Source organism: Pleurodeles waltl, chromosome 4_2 (assembly GCF_031143425.1).
Source record: "Pleurodeles waltl isolate 20211129_DDA chromosome 4_2, aPleWal1.hap1.20221129, whole genome shotgun sequence".
NCBI lineage: Eukaryota > Metazoa > Chordata > Amphibia > Caudata > Salamandridae > Pleurodeles > Pleurodeles waltl.
The window spans coordinates 743876569-743899181 of record NC_090443.1 but is presented as its reverse complement, the minus strand read 5'-3'; the positions used below and the strand labels follow the sequence as shown (position 1 = coordinate 743899181).

The window sequence follows — 22613 nt, the reverse complement described above, 5'->3', positions numbered from 1 at the left end:
GAGGTGACCCTAGAAACAATGAAAAGCTGAACAAAAGATTCTCATATATCCTTAGAGGTTTTAGATAGATGCTAGAATGGACATACTCAAAGGCTCCATATGGTTTGGTAAAGAAAATTCAATATCTCACCTGTGTACTGTCTATGGGTGTTCAGCACTTTGGTAATATTTCAATTTTTATCTAGATTGGGTTTATTCTTTACCAAAACTGAACCTGATCAAGCAAGTTTGTTGGAAAACTATAGCTATCACAGAATGCACTGAAGAAGAAAAGTAAAATGCTGTAAAAAGTAATGTGCACTGTTGAAAAAGTGAAATGACTTCTAACAATGCCACAGTGCTGCCTAAGTTATCATCTGCCAGTAAGGGCCTGTGAAATGGTTGAGAATTTATGCTTGTTTATATGTGAAAAGTAAACTACATATAAAGAATTAGCGGTTTACTCCAGACCTAAAAATGTCTTAAATTCAGAGACAGAGGCATGACATAATTACAGTTATTTTTAAAGTTGCAGCTCATGACATCAGGGTAAGGTGATGGGTGAAAAGAATAGCCACCCCTCCCCACCGCCTTGCAGACCTGCAGAGTTTGCACTCCCCTGAGGCCACAAATTAATATCCGAAAAAATCATCCTGACACTGGTGAGAAGTCTACAGCATCTCTGGCAGCCCACCAAGTAATCAGATTGCAGCTGAAGAGTGAGGACGGCAAGTAGAATGTGGAGGGCAGCACAAAATGGTGACAGAGGCCTAAAGAGATGCAGGGTGAGAAGAGCGCCACGGAGACAGAGAAATTGAAAGAATTTGGATGTAGGACTGAGGAGGAGAATCATGGGAGCAGTTCCCTCCTTCGCTTGCCTGAACTGTGCTGGGCTGCATGCCTTGAGGTGGGTGCCGAAGCAGCCAATCCACTATAGCCCTCCGTAGGGGGTTGCAGGTAAAAGTGAAAAAGTGGATTTAAGAAGCGCTGTGGAGGTAAGGAAGCCCACGGAAGGTAAAAAGTGACCTGGTGGGATGCAGGCAGCCGAAGCCCAACGGATATCTTGGGTGAAGAGCAGCATAGGGGGGAGGAAACATACAAGGTCAGTGTAGTGTTACGCTAACGTTAATGCTCTAACAGTAGCCAAGGAAATCCTGAATGAACACATGTAACCTCCATCCCCTCCACAGGCCCACAGGCCACAAGCACCATACCGTGCTGAGAGAGACTAGACTCATGACAAAGGAGAAGCTGGGATCTGATAAAAATGGAGGTTACAAGGTGAATACAAGGTGTTACATATCTCCCTCCCGTTGATGCAGGAAATGGCAGTTTGCCCTCGGACCCTGAAAAGGGAGCAGACAAGACACACCTGGCTACACCCTCCAACTGTAAACTGAAGCTTGAGCAAGAAAATCCACACTGGGTCAGAGGAGACAATGGGAGTGGAGAATGCAGCCCTGAACCAGGAAGGGAGAGACAATCCACCACACTAACAGGGGTGTAGCTTCGGGGGAGGGGAAAAGGGATGGAGGGTGTTTGGGATGTTCCACCTCCCCTCCCCCAATAAATATATTATCTAGTAAATAGATGGGTACAGAAACTTTCAGTCGAGTATGGTAAGATGTCTGTCGGATTTCACCCAGGATTTTTCAATACTCAGACAAAAAAACACATACAGTCTTCGGTTTTGAAGGTCTTAAAACATGGGTATTTTACGAAATACTGTCTTTTAAGTACTCCTCACAATCTGCACACCTTGCCCTTTCCATTGGCCCCTTAGCCCTACCTATGCACTGCTTCTCATATAATAATTAACATGATATGCCAGCACGATTGTTGTAAAAGCTAAAGCTCACACACACCTAGTCCTATTGACCAAGCTACACCGCTGCACACTAAGCAGCAGTGAAAACACTAAACAAACATCACTGCCCCTGCCTTTAAGGAAGAATGCAGGAGATCATAGGGTATGGGCAGCTGGGAAAGCTACCTGTCAGATAACTCATTCTCCCCTCACCACTGCATCCTTTCATGCCCCAATTTTGGGTCCTGAGAAAATGTCAGACACTAAGCCCCTATTCTGCCTTTCGTTCAAGCCCACAAATACTGCCCCATGACAGGATTACACTGAACCATAAAGAATGTTGCCAATGGATGAGAAGTCACATTCCAACACCATCTAATCTAAAAGGTGCAACATACTGAGGTCGCACATCTCACCTGGGAACCACTGAGACTCCTGCTAAGGGGAAATAAGGGAACAGCATAAGAGAGTTGTGGACAAGGCCCCACCAGACAGATCACGAACTGACCAAAAAGAATAAGGTGATATAGGGAGTGCAAAACCCAAAAGAGAATGACAAGCACAACAGAAGCCCCAGTAACATGCCGATAAATGTAGTCCCTAGTTTCGAGACTCAAGGAAGATAGGAATTGAGACATAATAGGAATTAAAAAGGACATAGAAGAATTAGGAGACTCTTTTTGCACTAGAAGAGCACAAAGACAATAGAAAAGAGCCTAGAAAAGAGGTACAAAAATACATTAAGCAAGAGCTCCTAACATCCAATGACCAATACATGGCACTCCATGGAAACTAGATGACCAAGAAAAGCCCCCATACATAATAATATTAGCATTGTTGGGAAATCTATCGGAATAGAGGACATAACGTTGAAGAGTTTGTCTGTAACTTCTTCAACCAACTTATGGACTTGGATGAAACAAACCATATCAAACTATAGAGAACTTAAAGAACAGCAGCCTCTTGGAGCAAGAACAAACCACCCCAACATTATTGCAATGGTCGACATATTTCAAACAAAATAAACGATCATGGAGGAAGCAAAGAAAAAAAAAGAAATTATCCAGTCAGGAGCCAAACTTCATATGTACCAAGAACTAAGATTGGTCACTCTTCAAAAAAGAAGAGCCATCAAACCTCTAATAGATCATCTCAGAAAGAAAAATGTACCTTATCTTTGTGGTCACCCTTTTTTGCCTAACATTCCAGTAGGATGGTAAAATAACATATGCATACTCCATGGCTGAAGCAAAGGGCTCTTGCAGCTTGAGACACAAGACGAGGACAACAATAAATAAAGAAGAGAGAATAGAGTCCCCTTGCCCAGGCCACAACAGAGATTTGTGGCAAAAAGTCACAAGACAGGCACAAAGATACCCCCCTCACTCCAGAGACATAGCAAGAAAGAAACAATTTACTGACCAGCCTTAGATCCGCTAATGTCAGATCTGGAAGCACCAGCAAAAAAGAAACCCATGGAAAAGCAGAAAAAAAACTGACATTAGGCATTCAGAGGAGGGATATCAATTCATAACATGAATAGCAGTCAGGGATAAGGGTGCCACCACAATGAGAGCAAATGGAGAAACAGATTAAGTCACTATAACAAGAAATACAAGAGAGACATTTAAAACCTTTACCAGATTTGTCACTAGTTCCCTCTACAATGAAGATGAAGGTAAGCAAGTTGAACTTCTAAGGATGAGCTATCAAACTATTAGCTTGTTGGAAAGTTGATCAACATTCCTACAAGGGGGGCATGTTTGTTTATTGTTCAAGGGGACGTTAAGAATCAAGAATAGGGAAAACATCAGTCACCAGCTATGACCGAAGCCAATCAACAAGCTCAACAGTTCTCCTCAGATAGAACAGTAACGGTCCATTCAGTCTTGGAGACCTCCATTAGGAAAAGGAAATTATTTAAAAAGAACATTATATGTTAGAGGTTTCAGTGCATTGTCCATGATACCTAGCAATCCCTAACATGTTGAAAGTTTCAGGTTCTGATATTTGCCTACTTCAAGAAACCCACCTGCTTAAGAACACCCAGGTCGCTTTAAATCCAAATGGTTCCCCAGACAATGCATGTCACATAAAATAGGGAAAGTTGCAATCATCTTAGCCAATAGATGTACATTAATTTTACTGATCTTCTCGGCACAACTCAGAGGGACATTCAGTCCTGGGTTATGAGAGGCTTTTCATCGCTGAGAAGACTAGTGGCAGTGAAGAAGACTGTTCTCCTGAAATTATCGTATGTAATGAAAACCCTCTTCTTACAACTCCCACAGAATATGCTCCCTAAGCTGAAAAAGATTTCACATGGGCAGGAAATAAACCCAGGCTGGCCAAAAAGACTAGCCTACTCACCTAAAGAAGGGAGTCTGAGTATACCAAACCTGACTAATTATTACTTATCTCCACAGATCGGATATATTCTTGAATGAAATAGGAGTGAGTCATAAAAACATTGGTGTTAAACAGAGCAAGTGGTAGCAGGTATACCATTTTGGAAAGTGGCATGGTGGGGCTACCTAAAAAACACAGACCTCTTTGGCTGCTATTCAAAAAATGATTCAGTTGGATGTCACTGTAGCAGTGAAATAAAGAGAAAAGCCTCCCTCTCCTGAGAAGCCACAGATGGAAGTGGCAACTGATGATCAGGTGAGAGGGAAGGAAGAGATAAGGGGTAGGTCGATGCAATGATAAGATCTAAAAGAGATCATGTAACATATAAGACTCAATTTGGCATTCCCAGAGTCATTACAAACAGATGTGACTGAGTGATTCTTCTTTCGCTACCAGAAGAAGGAACCATGTAATTTGCTCCTTCATGCACCTGATGACATGTGAGTGAAGGAGATTTACAAAAAATCTTTTCCAATGTTCTTCTCAAGCAAATTTCCTATACTGAATTTCAGAGAGGTGTTTCCATCAATGCTTAAGGTTGATTCACTGATGGTGGGTCTTGCTTCTCAGGGTACCATTTTCTCTGAAAAGGCAATTTCATCGGACCCTGTTGATAAAACAGCTGAGACGGCAGTGAAATGCACATATGGAGAAGCCAATTTTTCTATCAGGGCAGCAGCACACTCCACAGTTCATAAAGGATTTTCAATCATTGGCTGAACTCATGTAACAGGATGCTGATCTGACACCAATGCTGGCACTAACGGAGCAACAGGTTCGACTTTATTCAAACATTTCATATGCCTCATCCACAGCTGGTTCCTTCATAGAGCAAGAAGACAAATATCGCTTAAATTCATGAAGGCAGAGGTGTAGCAGAAGGAGTAATTATTGAAAATTCCCTTTTCAGATTCTAAATTGTTTGGATCTCAGTTTGAGGAGATGAGCAAGCGATCTGCTGAGTACAGGAAGCTGTTGGCCCAAGCCAAACCAGCTGAAGGAAAAAGTTTGGTGCAAGAAGGGAATTCGCTCCATTCTTTCATGGGAGAGCAAGTCATTCCGTTCGGGGGAGGGGATATGGCAAAAGAGTCCCTACTCCAGAAAAATTCCATTTTCAACAACCAGGCTTCTCAACACAGCCCCTAGCCAAAGCCTGACTATCTGGACACAAAAGCATTATCAGTCAGAAGTCAAATCTCTTATTTTCTGGATGTCTGGACATACTCTATCTCAGATCAATTGGTCCGAGAGACAGTAGAGATGCGGTTTCAGATTGGTTTCTCCTCCCAGTCCACAGAATACCTGACCCCACCACCTCAAATATGGAGAAACAACAGGGCTTGAAAGAAGGAATCCAAAAATTGATACTGAAAGGAGCGTTTGTATCAGTTCTGAGGCACCAAAAAGGAGTAGGAAATTGTTTGATTCTCTTCTTAGTCAGAAACGCATCAGGGGATCTCAGGCCAGTCCAGGACCTCAAGAATGTGAACAGGTACATACCTCACTCAAAGTTCAAAATGGCAACTCTGTAGGAGATTCTTCCTTTGATCAGGCAGGAAGACTTCTTAGCACCTCTAGACCTTTTAGATGCATACCTCCATGTGCCAATCCATCTCAGTTCACAAAAGATGCTGCGCTTCGGTGTTCAAGATCAGCACTACCAATTCCTGGTACTCCCTTTTAGCCTCACTTCTTCTCCGAGGGTATTTACTAAAGTTTTGGCCCCTTTAGTGGGGGTTCTGCATAGTGAGGGAATTCAACTATTTCCATATCTGGATAACGAGCTGATCTCTTCATCTGATTTTTGAAGGCCTGGTCTCAGGTTCAGTAGGTGTGCAGAATTGTCCAGAAGCATGGATTTAAACCTAAAGAAATCATGCATTGTTCCAAACCAAGATGGCTCTTTTTATTTACATATCTATTTATGGCCAGGACACAGACTTTGTAGTAAGAAGAATTGAGATATGTTTCTACTCCATCTCTCAGATCCTCTCTTGCCAACCAGCTGGGGAGCCCTCAGTTCAAATGACAGAAGAGCAGGAGGCAGGAGCTTCTCTGTCCTGCCCCCTGCACCCTCCTTATGGAATTCTGTAAGGAACTGAGTTACTGGTTGAGGGGGGTGAACCGCTACTCAAGTAGTAACCACAGTCCTTGTCAAGGTGAAGTCACAACCAAACCCCCAAATGAACTTGTGCTCAACCCTTTAGAAGCTTGCTACTGAGCAGTCAGGCTTAACTAAGAGGCAAGGTGTAAAGTATTTATGCAGCATTTCAAACAGTAACAAAAATGAAATCACAACACAAGAACAATTTCACTCCAGTTTAGAAAAGAAAAGTAGATGCTAATGAATAATTTGACGCCAAAACAACAAACATCCTGTTAGGAGAACTGGAGATGTGCAGTTCTAAAGATCTAAAGTGAAAATAGTTCCATAAAGCACAAAGAGCCACTCGCAGACATCTGGTTGTGCGAGAACAGGTTACAGTCACAAGTTCAGGCTGACCGTGAAGGAGCGCGGGCTGGATACAGGGACCAGGTTAGTCCCACTGTAAGGTTACCTTCAAGCACAGCACAACGAGTTCCATTTGTGGTGGAAGGGGCCGCATGGAACAGGGAGAGTGTTGCACATGTCCGTCAAAGTAGCACAAAGAGCAGGCTTTGCGTAGCAGATGGTCATCCCTGTAGCACTAAGTTCCCGTCGGCTTCTCAGAGGATCCTTGCTTGCCATGGTGGTCCCCGCAAGCAGTCAGTCCACTTGCTTTAATGATGTGCTCAAGTGGCAAGGTTTTGGTGCCAACTGGCCCATTTGTGTTTCAAAAAGCCCAACACCGTCACAGGAGCTCAACTGAGGCTACACCAAAGGTCCAGGACCTGAGGGGCATCCTTTGGGGGTCAGCAACTCACTCAAGCAGAAGCCAGCAGGACTCAAGCAGGTCCAGTGGCAGATCCAGTTGTCAAGGTAGCAGGTCAGATGGGCAGTTGCAGGGAACCTCTGGGGCTTGTTATGTCCCGGTAGATCAGAACAGGAGGTCAGCTGGCTGGCCCTTGGTGTGACTTCAGCCTAGGATGAAGGATGTAGGTCCAATATTCCTTCTCACCAAGCAAGACAGCTGTCAACAGGGCAGCAGAGTAGCAGGACGCAAGGGTGGCAGTCTTTCAGCATAGCAGTCCTTCTTCTGTTGTATCCACATGTCCAGTAGCATTCAGAAGAGTTTGTATCTGGGGTCTAATATTAATTCCTGGTGCCTTCTTTGAAGTGTGAGAAACTTCTATAGCATTCACTTTGAAGTACTCAGGTTTCCTGCCTTCCCTGCCTTGACTAACTACAGGGGAATTACCGTCCTGTGAATGAAGGCAAGACACAGCCTATTCAGGTGTAAGTAGGGCTGTGCTCAGCTCTGTTCTCCCATCCTGCCATTGATTGTCCATCCAGGCACACCTATGCTCTCTGTGTGAGGCTGTTCAGGAGGAGTACATAAAAAACAACTGTCAACTACACCCAGTCATGTGACCCAGAGACAGGCCATGGAAACTAAATGGCTAAGGCAGGAAAATGTCAACTTTCTAAAAGTGGCATTTTCAAAACTGTAATCAAAATCCCACTTCCCCATAAAAGAGGATTTTTCATTACCATTCCAAGGACACCAAACATGAACTGTTGACCTGATCCCATTTGGAAATTGCACTTATAAAATGTAATAAGGTAACTCCAATGTTATCCTATGGGTGAAGTAGGCCTTGCAGTGGTGATAAACAAATTTAAGCGTTTTTCACCACCAGGACATATAAAACGTAAAGTTACATGGTCTACCTTTTAAATACATTGCACTCTCACCTTTGGGGTGTTTAGGGCCTACCCTAGGGATGGCACATATGTACTAAAAAGGGAGGCTTGGGCCTGGAAAAAGTTTATTTTTCCAGGTCAACGTGGCAGTTCATAACCGTACACACAGGCTGCAATGGCAGGCCTGAGACATGTTTAAAGGGCTACTTAATTGGTGGCACAATTAGTCCTGCAGGGGCACTAGTATAATTTAATATGCAGCCATTGGGCACATGTAATGCCACTTTACTAGGGCCCATCCTTTCCTCCTACTGATATCAAAACAAAGCAGTCACAACAGATGCCAGCAAGTTGGATTGGGTGCTACTTTGGTGGAACAACAGCTCAGGAAAAATGGTCTCCTCTTCAGTCAGTTAATTCCCCAAATATGGTGGTTTTGGGCTATGTGAATCATCATGGTAAATGCAGGATTCAGAGGCTCTCCTATCTAGCTCAAGAGATTGCCATTTAGGAGGAGTGCAATCTGAAGTCTATTTCAGCCATCTACCTGCCAGGGAAAGAGGAATAGACAGAGAACAATTTGAGCAGGGTTTTCCTTCCAATGAGTTCCTCATTTTTGATAAAGGATCAAGAAAGTGTTCTAGCAGTTTCAGAGGAGGTTTGGATATCTGACAGTAGACCTGTTTACCTGCAGAGACTGCTCTCCTGCTCTGCATCTGCACAATTATTCCTTGTCCAGAGGCTTGGAGGATAGAATCCATGTCTTTCAGATGGCCAACAGGACCTCTGATCCCATTCCCTGCAAACCATGATAGCCAGGGTCCTTTGAAAAATCAGGTGGGACAAGTCCTTAGTCATGGTGGTGGTAAAGAAGGTCCTGGCACCACCTCTTGTTGTAACTAACAGTTCAGCCACCATGGGCAATTCCATGGTACCCATATCCCCTAATGGGTTCTCCTCTGCCAGTGGTGGTTCTGAGGCATCTTCATCTTCAGGCATGGATCTTGACAGCAGTAATTTGCTAACTAGGGGATTTTCTTCAGAAGTGGTACAGATGATGCAACATTCCAGATGCCCATCTATCTGTAGAGAATGCTCTCGCCATCGGAAGAATTTTCACAAACAGTGTAAGGTCAGAGAATGTGTTCCTAATTCAATAGATCCCATGGGGATTTCGATTTCCTTAGAGATGGGTTTGTTTAATGGAGCATCAGTGAAAGATATCTGTAATGCAGCTACATGGGCAACCCCTAGAGTCTTTGTGAATCATGATTATCTCCACCTGGGAGGATCTTCTTCAGCTAATTTTGCTTTGTATATGTTGAATGTAATTTCAGGTTCATAATATGCGAAGTAACACATGAAGAATGTAAGAGTTTATTCATCTTGATCAGTGCCTATGTTTTTTGGAAGTTGATGTCTGAGAGGCATATTATGAAATATTAATGTCATGAAGCCGATATCTGTTTGGGTATGAACTCACTTGTAAGGACTGTGGTGAGAAAGATGGACGAGGAGGTAATGTTCCAGTTACTTAGTAGTAACCTTCATTACACCAAGTCCAGGGCTTCCTCACCACAGTCTGGGTTTCCCATCCATCCCAAACCAGAAGTGTGTGACTGCAGACTAAGTTAAAGGCTTGGGACCACAAGAAGTTAGGGGGTCAACTTCCTTTTTATGTCAGAATATAGGAGTAAGGCAACCATTTTGGAGGGATGGGAAACTAGAATGTTGAGTCTATCTGCAGTGGCAGTTCCTCAGTGGGAGTGGAGGAGTGTCACCCACCTGCACTGCTGTGCAGAAAGCGTGAAAAATAAAATGGTAATATAATGATTTTATTACCATTTTATTTTTTATGCTTTCTGCCAGCAAACAAAGTGTGAGGGCAGGTCATGGCCAGTGCATCACAGCAGCCAATGATTGGCAGCAGTGAGGAGTGGCCCATTTGTCTGAAGTGCGCATGATGGATTGGTCGGCTACCTCGCTACGGCCAAACCGACATGCATACTTCAAACCTCTCCAACCCAGCTGTCTTGAACAGCTGGGTTGAAGAGAAGGCACAGGCATACAGTGCCTTTTGGAGCATGGAGCCTGCCCGCTCCAGCCAAACAAGACACTTTTTTCATGCTGCTTAGCAGAATTGGATGAGGGAGTTGGCTGAGGGCTTCGTGCTCCAAGGACATGCTGCAGAACGAGGATGTGCTGCAGGACACCTAGTAAGGTGGGTTTTTTTTGTATTTATATTGGTGTGCATGTTATGTGTGTATGTTATGTACGTCATGTGTGTATGTTATGTTATGTGTGTATGTTATGTATATTATATATGTAAGTTACATTATGTGTGTATATTGCAGTTTTTTGCGCCCCTCCAATTTATTTTGCTGCCAGCCACCACTGTCTATCTGTATTTGTTTTTTGTCTTTGGAGTGTTCTGCCCGCAGGAGTCACGCTTCTAGTGAGGACTGTAGCGAGGAAGGCCTGGACTCGGAATAATAAGGATTAACGGTAAGTAACTGGGGCATTAAGTCACAAAATAAAAGCAAAGAGATGGAAGAGAAGACACGTTCACAATCAAGGGTGTCTTACCTTTCAGATATTCCATATCCAAATGCACTTTTAAGTTTGCTTGTTTTCACATCCGGGGAGAAGATCCCTTTTCTATGTGAATAAGCTGGGATATGGGCGATTACACCTGACTTCAGATCATCTAATCAAATACAGAAGAACGTTATTTTACGTCTGAGTTACAAACTGCGCATGTCATATGACAATATCTATCAATACAATAATTTAAAAACTTCATAATTGGTATAAGAATTAATTTTTTCCTACCAGTGCACGAAAAATATACTTTATTCATATAAAACCCACCTGGATGAAAGAAATATCAACCTGAAATCAAGGCACTTGCAGAACTCTAAGGAAGCACATAAGTGCATCGCCCACTGTGTTTCTCGGTTAATTTAAGTCCTTGATGGGTTTTTCATAAGGTAAAGAAAATCGACTGTCAAAATGAAACCTATTTGTGCAAGTGGTATAGGAAGCTGATCAGAACTTTTTAATGGTTTTCCCCTACAACGAATCAAATCACATTGGCATTGCCACACGCCTATCGTTAAAATAATGCATACAGATAAACAAGAAGCACGGACTAATTACTTGACCAGACAGTCAGGTGTAGTATAATTACTTATACCACACTTGTAGAGACGTGATCGCCTGCCAAATCAGCAGCAAAAACAAATGTTACTCCAGTTAGCAAGAGCTTTGATTGTCACTATGCTTAAGGGGTGGCTTTGGTCTTAAATGACGCATGAAATACAATTCACTATGCATATTATGGACCATGCTACCTCTCAAGCTCAGGCACACCGCATCACTGAAGCAGTTCAGAAAGGACCTCAAGACCTGGCTCGTCAACTTAGCAGCACGCCACATACAGCACCTTGAGACCCTCTGGGTGATTAGCCGCGCTTTACAAATCCTTGATTGATTGATTGATTGATCATATTTATAAAACGAAGTAAAAACAGTTTTAAGCGTTGTTCACTGTACCAACCTTTTGTAATCTACATCATCCATGACGTGGAATTTTATAGCAATCTTGTGCTGACCTCATATTGGTGACCTCATCTAGCACGTGTCAAAACAGCTCAGTGGTGGCCATTTTAAATTCTGAAGGTGGAAAAAGGAAGAGAACTGAATAATCCAAAACAAACAATGACATTAAACCCAGACCATCAGTAGCGCAACAAGGATGCTGCAGGCCCTGGTGCAAACAAGGAAAATTAATTCCTGGTGCAAGCAAGAAAAATGACTGCGGTTGGTGTAGTAAATACAGCTCTTATTAGGGTTCAATGAGTAGGCCCCTGAGGGCTCTGTAGTCCGGTGCCACTGCACCCATGGTAGCTACGTCCCTGCAGAATATTGTGATAGGCATCCCTCAACAGGTTTTTTCTCCAGCCACCAGCTACAAATATGGCAACTACCACTTTCTTGGCTCTTCTCTATCGAGCCCCTCACTGACCAGTTTCGGACAAGGACAGAAAATGCACCAAAATAAAAGTGGCTCCCATTAATGAATTAGATAGCTAAAACAAACAGTGGCCCATGCTTGCAAATTAGGACAGTTTTTAACTTGTAAAGACATGCTATATAGGTGTGGAGGACTGCATGGATTTCAGCTTGCAGCAGCAATGTTTGTTTTAATATCAAAGAAAAACAACACAACCATTGACCTGAAAGACCTGCCCGTTGGGCACTGCTTGATTGTCCTATAGGCCAGTCCAACCCAGCCACTGCCCTAATGATAAAAGTTTTTATCACGAAGTAGCAGAGTGGGGTAAAACCATCTCTTCAGGTAAGTGTATAGACTGGACTCTAGCTGACCTTCCCTCTAACGTCCTACTGTTGCTACTTGATGTATTCTGTAATACTGCCGCCCTAAACCTGCTCTTCCCCATATTCAGTGGTGGGCCTCTGAAGCCCAGTGAGTTAGTGACTGTTTTACAAAAACAATAGCATAAAGATGAAATCCCTTATTGTGAATGTGTCCCTCAGCAGTGACATTCTGGAGTGGCGAACGATGAGAAAAGTAGCTTGTAACAAGCACAACATATGCTTTTTCTGCCAGGTCTGTTCTCAGACCACACTCAGTGAGCTTTCATGCTATGTGCCCCATTGTCTGTGAGGAGGAAGTGCGAGCAGAACATTTGCTTCTCTTGATTTCAGTCCACAAAAGGCCACGGTCTCTTCTTTGTGGAAGCCAAATACAGATCCACACACAATTAGATCACATATAAAGGTGGGGGCAAGGAGGAGAGGAGCTTTGCCTGCAAAATTATGTTGGGGAGGCATGCAGATATTAAGGGCCAGATGTAGGCAGCCTTTTGCGCCTCGCAAACTGCTAAAAACGCAGTTTGCGAGGCGCAAAAGGCTGAACGCGATGCAGAATCACATTTTGTGAGTTGGTACCGACTCGCAAAATGTGATTCCGACTCGCAAATAGGAAGGGGTGTTCCCTTCCTATTTGCGACCGCATCACGATGTAGAGTTGCTTTGTGACCGCGAAAGCGGTCGCAAACCAACTCGCAGTTACCATCCACTTGAAGTGGATGGTAACTCATTCGCAAAAGGGAAGGGGTCCCCATGGGACCCCTTCCCCTTTGTGAATGCTCACGAAAATATTTTTTCAGAGCAGTCAGTGGTCCTATGGACCACTGCCTACTCTGAAAAAACCGAAACAAAAAGGTTTCGGTATTTTTTCTATTTGCAGCTCGTTTTCCTTTAAGGAAAACGGGCTGCAAAGAGAAAAAAAAACTGCTTTATTTAAAAGCAGTCCCCGTGAGTGCCTAGACTCGCTATGGGGTCGCAACCTGCGACCCACCTCATAAATATTCATGAGGTGGGTCTTTGCGACCCCATAGCGAGTCGCAGAAGGTGTCTGAGACACCTTTCTGCATTTCCTTTTGCGAGTTGCAAATTAATTTGCAACTCGCAAAAGAAAACTTACCTACATCTGGCCCTAAGTGTTACCATTTGAATCGATATTAGCAATTTTCAGAAGTCTACTTCTTGTCCAGTCATGACATCGAAAAGCAAAAAACACATGACATTTGAGTGTAACATTAAAAAAAATTAGGTTTCATCCATGTTAGGACATAAAAGACCATTGCTTATAAAAAACGATGTAAAAGGCTTCTATGGGTTTAAGATGGCATTAGTGGCAGACAATCTGCACCTCTCAAATACTCATTAGCCAGAATCTATTTCTGGTCAAATCAAAACAGCAGTGCAATCCAGTGCCCAGATCTGTGGAGCTTCTTGTTTTCTGCCTGCTGATACTCCTGGTAGGTGATTGCATCCTGAAGAGCTAGCTTTTAATGCACCTTACACTTGTGGTTTACAGAAAATGAATCTGTGGGTCTGGTCCACTGAGAGATTCGCTGCAGCCTACTTCCATCTGCGACTGACGCACTGCAGTAAACCTAGCACACAACAGAGTGCAGTGTTGCTACCACTGCTGGTCTGGTGGTCAGGCACTTGTGGTGAGAATCGGGGTATCCAAAGTGGTACTAAAGTATGGGGTGAACCAGAATGCAGTGAGAAGGTAATTCCTTAACCACCCTGCAACCTTCTGTGGCTGCGGTAAAATCACTCTGGTACCTGGGAATGGAACAATCAGGAAAAACAGCCAAACAAGAAGTGTGTTGGGCTTCCTGAGAGCAAAGAACAGCCAGCAACTACCAGGTTCTGTCAGCCTCGGGCAGTCCTGAAATGATGACAATCTGGGAGCCGATCTGAGGCGCCAGAGAGGGTGCAAACTATTGAGACGATGCATGTGTGACCCAGAACCAAATTTAGTAGACGCCCCGCCTGTGGGAACTGCGCTTATCCATCCTCACCTATAACAGTGGTCTGCTATGGCAGGCAAGAAAAAGTACAAGGAGGAGGTTTTCAAACCACAATGCAGTGCAAGTTAAAAACGGGCAGCATGAAGCATCTGTGGACTCTTCAGAGGACACAACACTTACAAGTGGTGAGAGGATTCTTTTGTATTCATTGTACTACATATGGTCACGGTGGTGAAAACTTACAACTTAGAGCATTCCCTGAAAGCAGTGGAAGAGAGAAAGAACAGTTAGAGGGATTAGCTGGCAAAGCATGTGGTTTGGAGCAGGAGCGAAGCACACCATATCCTGGGGCTGGAACACCAGATATCTGATTTGGAAGCCACCATACAAGTCACAAAGGGCCTCACTTAGATTTTAACAGATGGGATACGCCATCACAAACGTGGTATGTCTTGTCCACCATATTACAAGTGCACTGTTGCCTATGGCTAATTTTGTATGGTGGACCGGATATCTGCAATGGTTTGATGGAGTATCCTGTCCGAAAAAAGAAGGCCCAGTCTTTCTAATAATGTATACTCGAGTCCACCTCGATTTGAACATCTTGATAACCTGCAAGGAGGGTAACCCTACGGAGCTGGAGGTCCCACTTGAGATAACCGCTGAAAGTTTGGTTAAAGTCTGGTATAAATACGGATGTGCCTCCTTAATATTGAATTAACAATATCGATGGGACAGAATATCGAGGACAGAAATCGAAAATAAAATATCAACAGGTGAGAAAGTCTAAATTTACTATACCAAACTCCACAAATATGTACCTAAATGTACCATATTTATTGAAGGTACGTAGATGTGGAGTTAGAAATAGTAAATCTATACTTCCCTTTCCGCACTTATCTTTTGATATTTGGTCCCTCAATATTCTGACCTTGATATTACTATGCCACAATATTGTTGGTGACGATATTCAGCAGTACAATCAAAACTCAAGCTGTAGCTCTAACATGAGTGGGGCAGTGATACTAACACTGAAATCGGCAGAACGTAGGGATGTGGTTTCGCATGCATTGTTTAGACAAAAGGTGGTGTAAGTGGGTGAAACAAGCATCCTAATATCCCTTGTTCTGAGCCACATTATTGAGGAAAAGAGCACCGGGGGCAGAGAATACGATGGTGGGGAAGGTCTGTGGCATCACTAGGCTTCCCAGCGAGGCCCAGATTGAAGCGTGGTGGCAGACATTGTGTATTATGACAGCAAGAGTCAACCACAGCCATTCTAGAGATTTAAAACTTGGAGCCTGGGTGAAAATGTAGATTTATATAGTATGGGGGGTCCTACCAGGGGTGCCTTCTGGTTATTTAGATGTGTTCAGCTCTAATCAAGACGACCTAGAAGTAACTTATTTTGTGGAGGTAGGGCTGGGTTGGTATTTGGTCAACAACGGATGGGTTTACAATTTTTCTTCCTGCTGTATCTCTCTGCAGCTCTAACCCTTTGCACAGGTCTGACAAGGTCGGCAAAGTTGAAGTTCTGAACACTGCTGAAAGGACATGGGATTATTACTGAATTAGGTGTTTTTCCAGTAGCATACAGTTGACTAGAGGAATTTATATATTGTTTGCATCTTGTCTAATAAGCTCTGAATTGATGTTACATGGTTTCTTGCCAGTGGTATGATATTATGGGTTGGGGCTTATTATAAGGTGGTAATATCCCACTTTAATATTGTGAATTGATAAAAATCTATTGAAAATTAAAATGGCAGTTGGTGACTATATTCCAAAAACAATATGTATTTGGATATCAATTAGGGTTTCTGTTATAATGTTACCATGCTCACTCCTAAAATAGGCTTTTAACAGTTATAATATTGTGGTTGTAACCACACAGATACTTACACACTGCCTCTGAGATAAAGCCTGACTGCTTGTGCCAAGCTACCAAGAGGGGGGGGTGAGCAGGGGTTATCTTAGCTGTCTGTCTCCCTTGCCCTGAATAGAGTGAGGGTCCCTACTTTGACAGAGTGCAAACCACTGCCAACTAGAGATCCCATTTCTAACAGTTACGCTTAGGCATGTGGTGCCTGGATGGGAGGTCACTTAGTAAGTAATGGTACCAGAAAAGGGGTGTGGAGGCAGCTCTGACTTGTTCTTTATAAACAGCTTAATACCACAATTTTTGCTGTTGTTCAGCACTGTAAGTAACAGTTGTTACTATTTCCACTTTTAATAGTACTCAATTTATCAGCTTCGGAAGGAAGAAACGCAGAGCTGGCGGTTGGTTATGCTTGAATTCAAACTCGTGCCCTGTCGGTCTGCAGGATCTATCATTCATTTGGACTTAGAGTGATATAGTATTACCACGTTAGTTAAGAGAAGTTATCAATGGATTGTCATGACACTAGGAGTAAAGCAGTTGATGGACTGCTTGTTTTACTTCATCTTATTGTGATGGTGCTCTACGTCCAATGGAAATATTGAACCTCCAATAGTAGAAACATCAGGGTATTGCCACAGATTTACCACCCCACTCTAAATGAATGCACTGGTGGTCATTTGTTTGAATCAGCATATAAACATGGACATTTTCTATTTTACACCCATTACAGTGTGCTATATTTTGCAAGCATTTGATATGTAAGAACAGTATTCATTTGACTGGAATGGTTTTTGTTACATCATTTACTCACTTGATGAAGTGCAATTCCTGCTCAGTGTGTAGGACAGAACGAAGTCGTTGAATTTTCTAAGCTCTTTTTGATCTTTGTAACCAAAGAGGTCACCTTGGCTTTGACCTAAAATGAAAAAGGAATCAATAATAGGGTAGAACATACTCTTCAAGTTGTGAGCAAAAAATGTTGTTCTATTATATAATTTACCTTTAGGTGTGTGTTGTTTTTCCGAAGTTGACCTTTGTTCCCTGACTTTGCACTTCTGTGCAGTAATGCGTGAATAAGAGTATGGTGCATCTCCAACTGCACTACCTAAGCAACAACAAGAGAGGCAACAACAAAAAGGATTAATTTATACACATAGATGTTTCTAAGATGGTTTAATTGAGTGACTTAGAATGGAGTTCATACAACCAGCAAGGAAGTGATTAGCCAGGTTAAGATGGAAATAAACGGAGCCTTAATGTTGCCCATACCCAAATATTTGCACACAGAACTTAGCCAAAGTCTTTCTTCCATATTATGAGACTGTCCTTTTGGTCGCTTTGCCAGGAATTAAACTTGCTCTGCGAGAGATGCCGGAGGATAAAAGAATACCAACACGCACAAAACAGTCCAGTTATGAGGTAAATAACTTTGGTCAAGGTAAAGATATAAAACTGCTAAAAATGTATTAATTAAATGGCACGAAAAATGTGACAATATGAGCAACCTTGTTTGTTTAGGATGGGTGTTAGATCAACATGTTAGGATAAAGTTCTACCATTGGTACCCTTAACATCATGAGAGTTGCAGAGTGATTTCAGGCAGTGCATGGTTCCAGATGTGCAGGAAGAAACTCAAAGCCTTTACATCAGTGCATCATGAGACCCTGAAAAGAGTGGGGAAATATTATGACATTTGAAACAACTGTTCTTTTGCACCACAGCCAGGCACAAAGTATTTTAGATTTGTCTGAATGGATTTTAGGTTTTTTAAAGCAGGGCCGTTAAGTGACAAAGCACGTGTCCTGCAACAGACTGTGTTGTTGAAAGACTTCTAACCCTATGAGGCACAGCTCATTAGTGCAAATGGTGGGATATATATATATATTTTTTTTTTGGGCTGATCCCTTCGGGATTCACCTCAGGCTGAGTTGGCAAATTCTTACCTTATCCAACAGCTAAGGGGCTGAAGCATTATTGATACAAAACACTCTTTTCAGGTGCCTAGCTTGCAGCAATGAAGACATTCCAAGGTCTAGTGTATAAATGCAAAAAGTGTTTCCAGACTCAACTGCACCTAAATTTGTTACACTTTCTATGGAAAAAGCTCTATGGGAAAAGCAGGTTACAGACCTAACAAAGAATGGCAGAAACACAAAACACACAAAATTCAACAAAAACTTTAGAGCTGTTACAAATGTGGCACGCTGTGGATTTTGGCATGCAGGTGACCTGTGGATCACGCTCTAGCAAAAGGTTGTGGGTGCTGCATTCATATTGTTTTATTTTTCTTACTGAGAGTTTTGTAAAGCGACTACATGACCAGGGAGTATCAGAGTTCTCTTTGTACAGTGTAAAGAACCACAAAGAGGTTACAGGAAAGACACTTTAGCCTGGTATATGAGATGAGGAAAGGCACCCCTCAATGTGAAACAATTGTTGGTTGCGATTATACAGTCCCAAAATAAAAAAATAAAAAAAGCAATATATGAAAAAGGAAGAAAAGAAAGCCAGTAGATTAGCCGCTATGGAGCGACTACACAGCTGTTCTCATTACATAAGCATGGCGATAAAGTGCATTGGGTGCCTTTTGAACAAAAGAGACTCTTCTTCATGACCACAGAGGAGGGGTTTCTGGCGGCAGAAAGTTCCAAAACCTTGAACCGTTTGCAGTCAAGGAGCGAGAGTAGAATCTCTCTTTCTTGAATCTGGGTGGCTTGAGAAGTAGCAAGTCAGAGCTTTGCAGGGTAGCACCTATCACTAGAAAGAATGAGCTTCTAGGCAAGATCTTTAGAGGGCCCAGAGTGAAGAGTTTGTGAGTAAGATAGAGTATCTTGAGGATGCAGCGTGCTTTGATAGGCAGCCACTTGAGAGTACTTCAAGTAGAACTGATGTAGTCAAAGCAACTATCTCCCAAGACTAGTCTGCCAGCTGCACAAAGCGTGGCCTTCAGTGGGCCAAGCTGAGTCTTTGGTGTACCATTTTGAACTCCATTTCAATATTGAAGCCTATAAATAACTGGCAATTGTACAACATTTTGAAGGTCATGTAGTGGCCCTTGCAGCAGGGCAAGACATTGTGCATACGTCTGGGCTATTAGGTAAGAGAGGACTCCACAAACCACAACCTTTGATTTAGCAACTAAAGATGTTACATTGTGCATACACCTGGGCTATTAGGCGAAAGAGGACTCCATAAACCCCACCCTTTGCTTTTTGCAACTAAAGATGTTGGAACAGAAGGGAGTTTATGTTTCTTGCTTAGATATGAGGACATCTCTTGGTTGGAGGGCTACACGACAAAGAGTAGCTTATTACAGGAAGTACCATTTATTCCTTTGGGGCATGCTAATACAAGATGGCTATGTGTTTCCAGGTCATGCTTGGGTTTCTAATCTCTAGTTACTATACAAAGGGGTGTTTCGTATTCTTTAGTGTGTTGCAATGCTTTGGGGATTCTGCTTTTACCATGTTCAACGTTGCTCGCCCTCCAAACCCTTATCTCTTCTTTCTGGGAAACACTGGGCTTGTTTTTGTGCTTGTCTTTTCCTTCTTTTGAATTGCTTATTCTTTCCTTTGTATTGTTTGCTTTTGTTGAGGGGTCTGTATTGCTACTGCTTTATTATATCTTAGATCCATTTCTCCTGTGCTTTTTTGGACACCTTGGCCTAGCATCTCCTTTCTGTCCACTAGTCACTATGGAGATTAGTGCTGACATTACTAGGCAAAGGTTGCCCCTATCATCCTTGCTACAGACTCAGGCTAAGGTAAGTGAAGTGTGACCTTGTAGTAACAGAGACAGAGCTGTTCAGCTTGGCCAGCACCCATTAAGACTCTGGTTTGTCTTCCACTGCTACCCTGTCTTTAATTTCCGCATAATATAGAAGATGGGAAACTAATTTTGAAGTACAATAACTCTAAGATGGCACCATGATTATGTAACTATTTTTTAGCAGTTTAAAGGGGCAACTGAGTATAATTATTATATTATATTGAAAATATAAAGTAATAACATGTCATAGATGTACCCTGGATCACATAAGATAGCCACAAATTGGAGGGTGTAAGCATGGGTAATAGACAATAAGTGTGGAAGAGTGAAAGTTGACCCTTGTTTATTTTATTTACCTATTTATTTGTTAACATAAACTTTGGGGATATTAACCACAAAGGTTAAAAATATAAGTAAGAAGGTAGGCTTTTCATATGTGGTGTTTTATGAGACCAACTACTTCTAGCTTTTTGGACTGTAGTACCCATAAAGGTTTAAGTATTGAGGGTCCCCAAGGCTATCACTTCAGTTTGCGAAGTGGCACATGATTATACAAAGGTGTTTCTGTCCATCAAAGGAAGAATCCCCTCAGGAAAGTAAGTAGTGGTTGTTGTGAAATTGGTTGCTAACACAAAATTATATAGTCATCTTAGCACCATGTTCAATCATATAGCCTTATAGCCCGCTGACGAGGACAATACAAGTTGTCAAAGACCCTGAGCCTGACTTATGTGCCAGAGCCACAGGAGAGGGTCTATAACGAGGGAGAGGGTCATTAACACCTGTTATAGCCCAAGAAAGAAGGGCTGTGAGACTACTAGAACGTTCGACCCAATGAAGGTAGAATGCTCTGAATTAAAAAAGAAGAGAAAGAAAGACAAACAATGGAATGTTGGTTTATCCCATCCATTACTAGCTCAGAGCCACTTCATTGTCCTCAGTGGAGCTCCCAACCTTCCAATAGTCTAATCAGATTTATAAATGTAATGAAGTGTGTAATCATTAAGGATGTAAATTACCAATGACATCACAGTCTGCAGACGTTGAGCACATATATTACCATTGTCATCAGTCTGCTCTCATTAATCCCTAATATTACAAATGTTGTCACAGTCTGTGGGTGTTAAGCATGGCTATTGCCAATGTCATTACAAACATCAGTCTTTAACCATGCTATGCATGCCATTATTAATTTACACAACAAACAAGCCATTGAACAAAGCAGCATGAAAAATGAGCACGTTTTACTTACAAACAAACGTTATAATAGGGTCAGTGGCTTTATGATGATTGAATGGGCACTAGGTTTAAACCCATCCTTCCTAAGGCGAGTCTATCATTCAATTGTTGAATTAAGCATTTCACTTTCTGGTGTTCCCAGCATGCAGCAACATTTAGATTTTAGGCAACTGCTGGCCATAAATCCAAGTCCTGTCATTGTTAATGCTAGAAATTCTAGAAAAGATTTTGAAAAATAAGCTGAATATGGGTTGTTGAAGTTAGATTCATTAATTTGAATGTTGGTGGACCTCAGTTTCCTAGACATCTTCAACAACTTGGCAATAGTGTAACGAAACTTCATGCCCTACCCTATGGCAAACTACATGGGGGGGGGCCTCCAGAATCAGTCAGGTGCTCTCAGGCCAACGTGCTGTGCTGAGGGGGCCCCCCTTGAGCTCGGAGCCCCCCCACCCCGCACCGCAGGGGCTGTAGGGGCCTATGTTACGCCACTGCAACTTGGCTGTTGAATGCTCTTCCTCTGAACGCAATTAGATAAACAGACTTTATACATCATTGATATGTGTAGCAAATTGCAAGCCAACATTCCATTTTAAGGATTGACACTTTCTAGTGCAATTTCTAGATTTATCCTTCCTTGTCATGTGAAATATCATGGGGCTTTTATAGTACAGTTCCCTGTGAATAGTATTCTTCACCAGCACACTTAAGGTCTCATTTTTAAAAAATATATATAAATTATTGAATTGAAAGTCTCATTGTGTAGATATCGTGAACCACAATTTTTTATACACAATTTGCTCAACCAGCGGGAAATGAAAAAGCAAAAACGTTGTTCGTTGTGGGCTACAAGAGCAACGGGAAGAAAGTTGATAAAAATCAGAGGTTTAAAATTGCAGGCATGTGTGCATGGTCCATTGTGGAATAATTGTTTGTTGAAGACTAATGGAAGCTGCCAAATTGGATGACCCATCATTGAAAAGATAATTCACTTTGACAGACATTACAGAACGTAGTTGACTCAGGATCATTGACAGAGTAAATAGAGTTGGCTGGAGTCAAGATTTTGGATCAAAGGTATGCTTTTTCCTAAGAAAAAACATTGTTCTGTGGTACAGAAAGTAAGACATGACATGCAATTGAGCTTGATACAGCAAAAGAAAAGAAAAAAATAGAGAACATATTGGTTTCTTACAAAGCTTAAGAAGTGAGGCCTTCTGGATTTTGGTGACTTGAAATTGTGGAGATAGTAGAGCAACTTTTCTTTATATGTGGCTCTTCCATCAGAGGTCAAGTTCTTTTATCAGGAGCGCCTCTCAAGTTTGTGCTAGAGCAAAACCGGTTGTCCTCAGTAATGGTGAACTGAGGTTAGATAAAAACTTATAAAAAGTG

General features: G+C 42.3%; 1 protein-coding gene across 1 annotated transcript in view; it reads right to left on the bottom strand.

Annotated features, from left to right (window-relative positions):
- Window positions 1–22613, bottom strand: part of AKNAD1 (AKNA domain containing 1) — a 175947-nt gene that overhangs the window by 35066 nt on the left and 118268 nt on the right. The window contains exons 13-15 of the mRNA XM_069232398.1: window positions 17215–17319; window positions 17026–17130; window positions 10566–10686 (exon numbers count right to left, since the gene is read on the bottom strand). Of these exons, the coding sequence (XP_069088499.1) occupies window positions 10566–10686; window positions 17026–17130; window positions 17215–17319 (331 nt within the window). The remainder of the gene's footprint in view (window positions 1–10565; window positions 10687–17025; window positions 17131–17214; window positions 17320–22613) is intronic.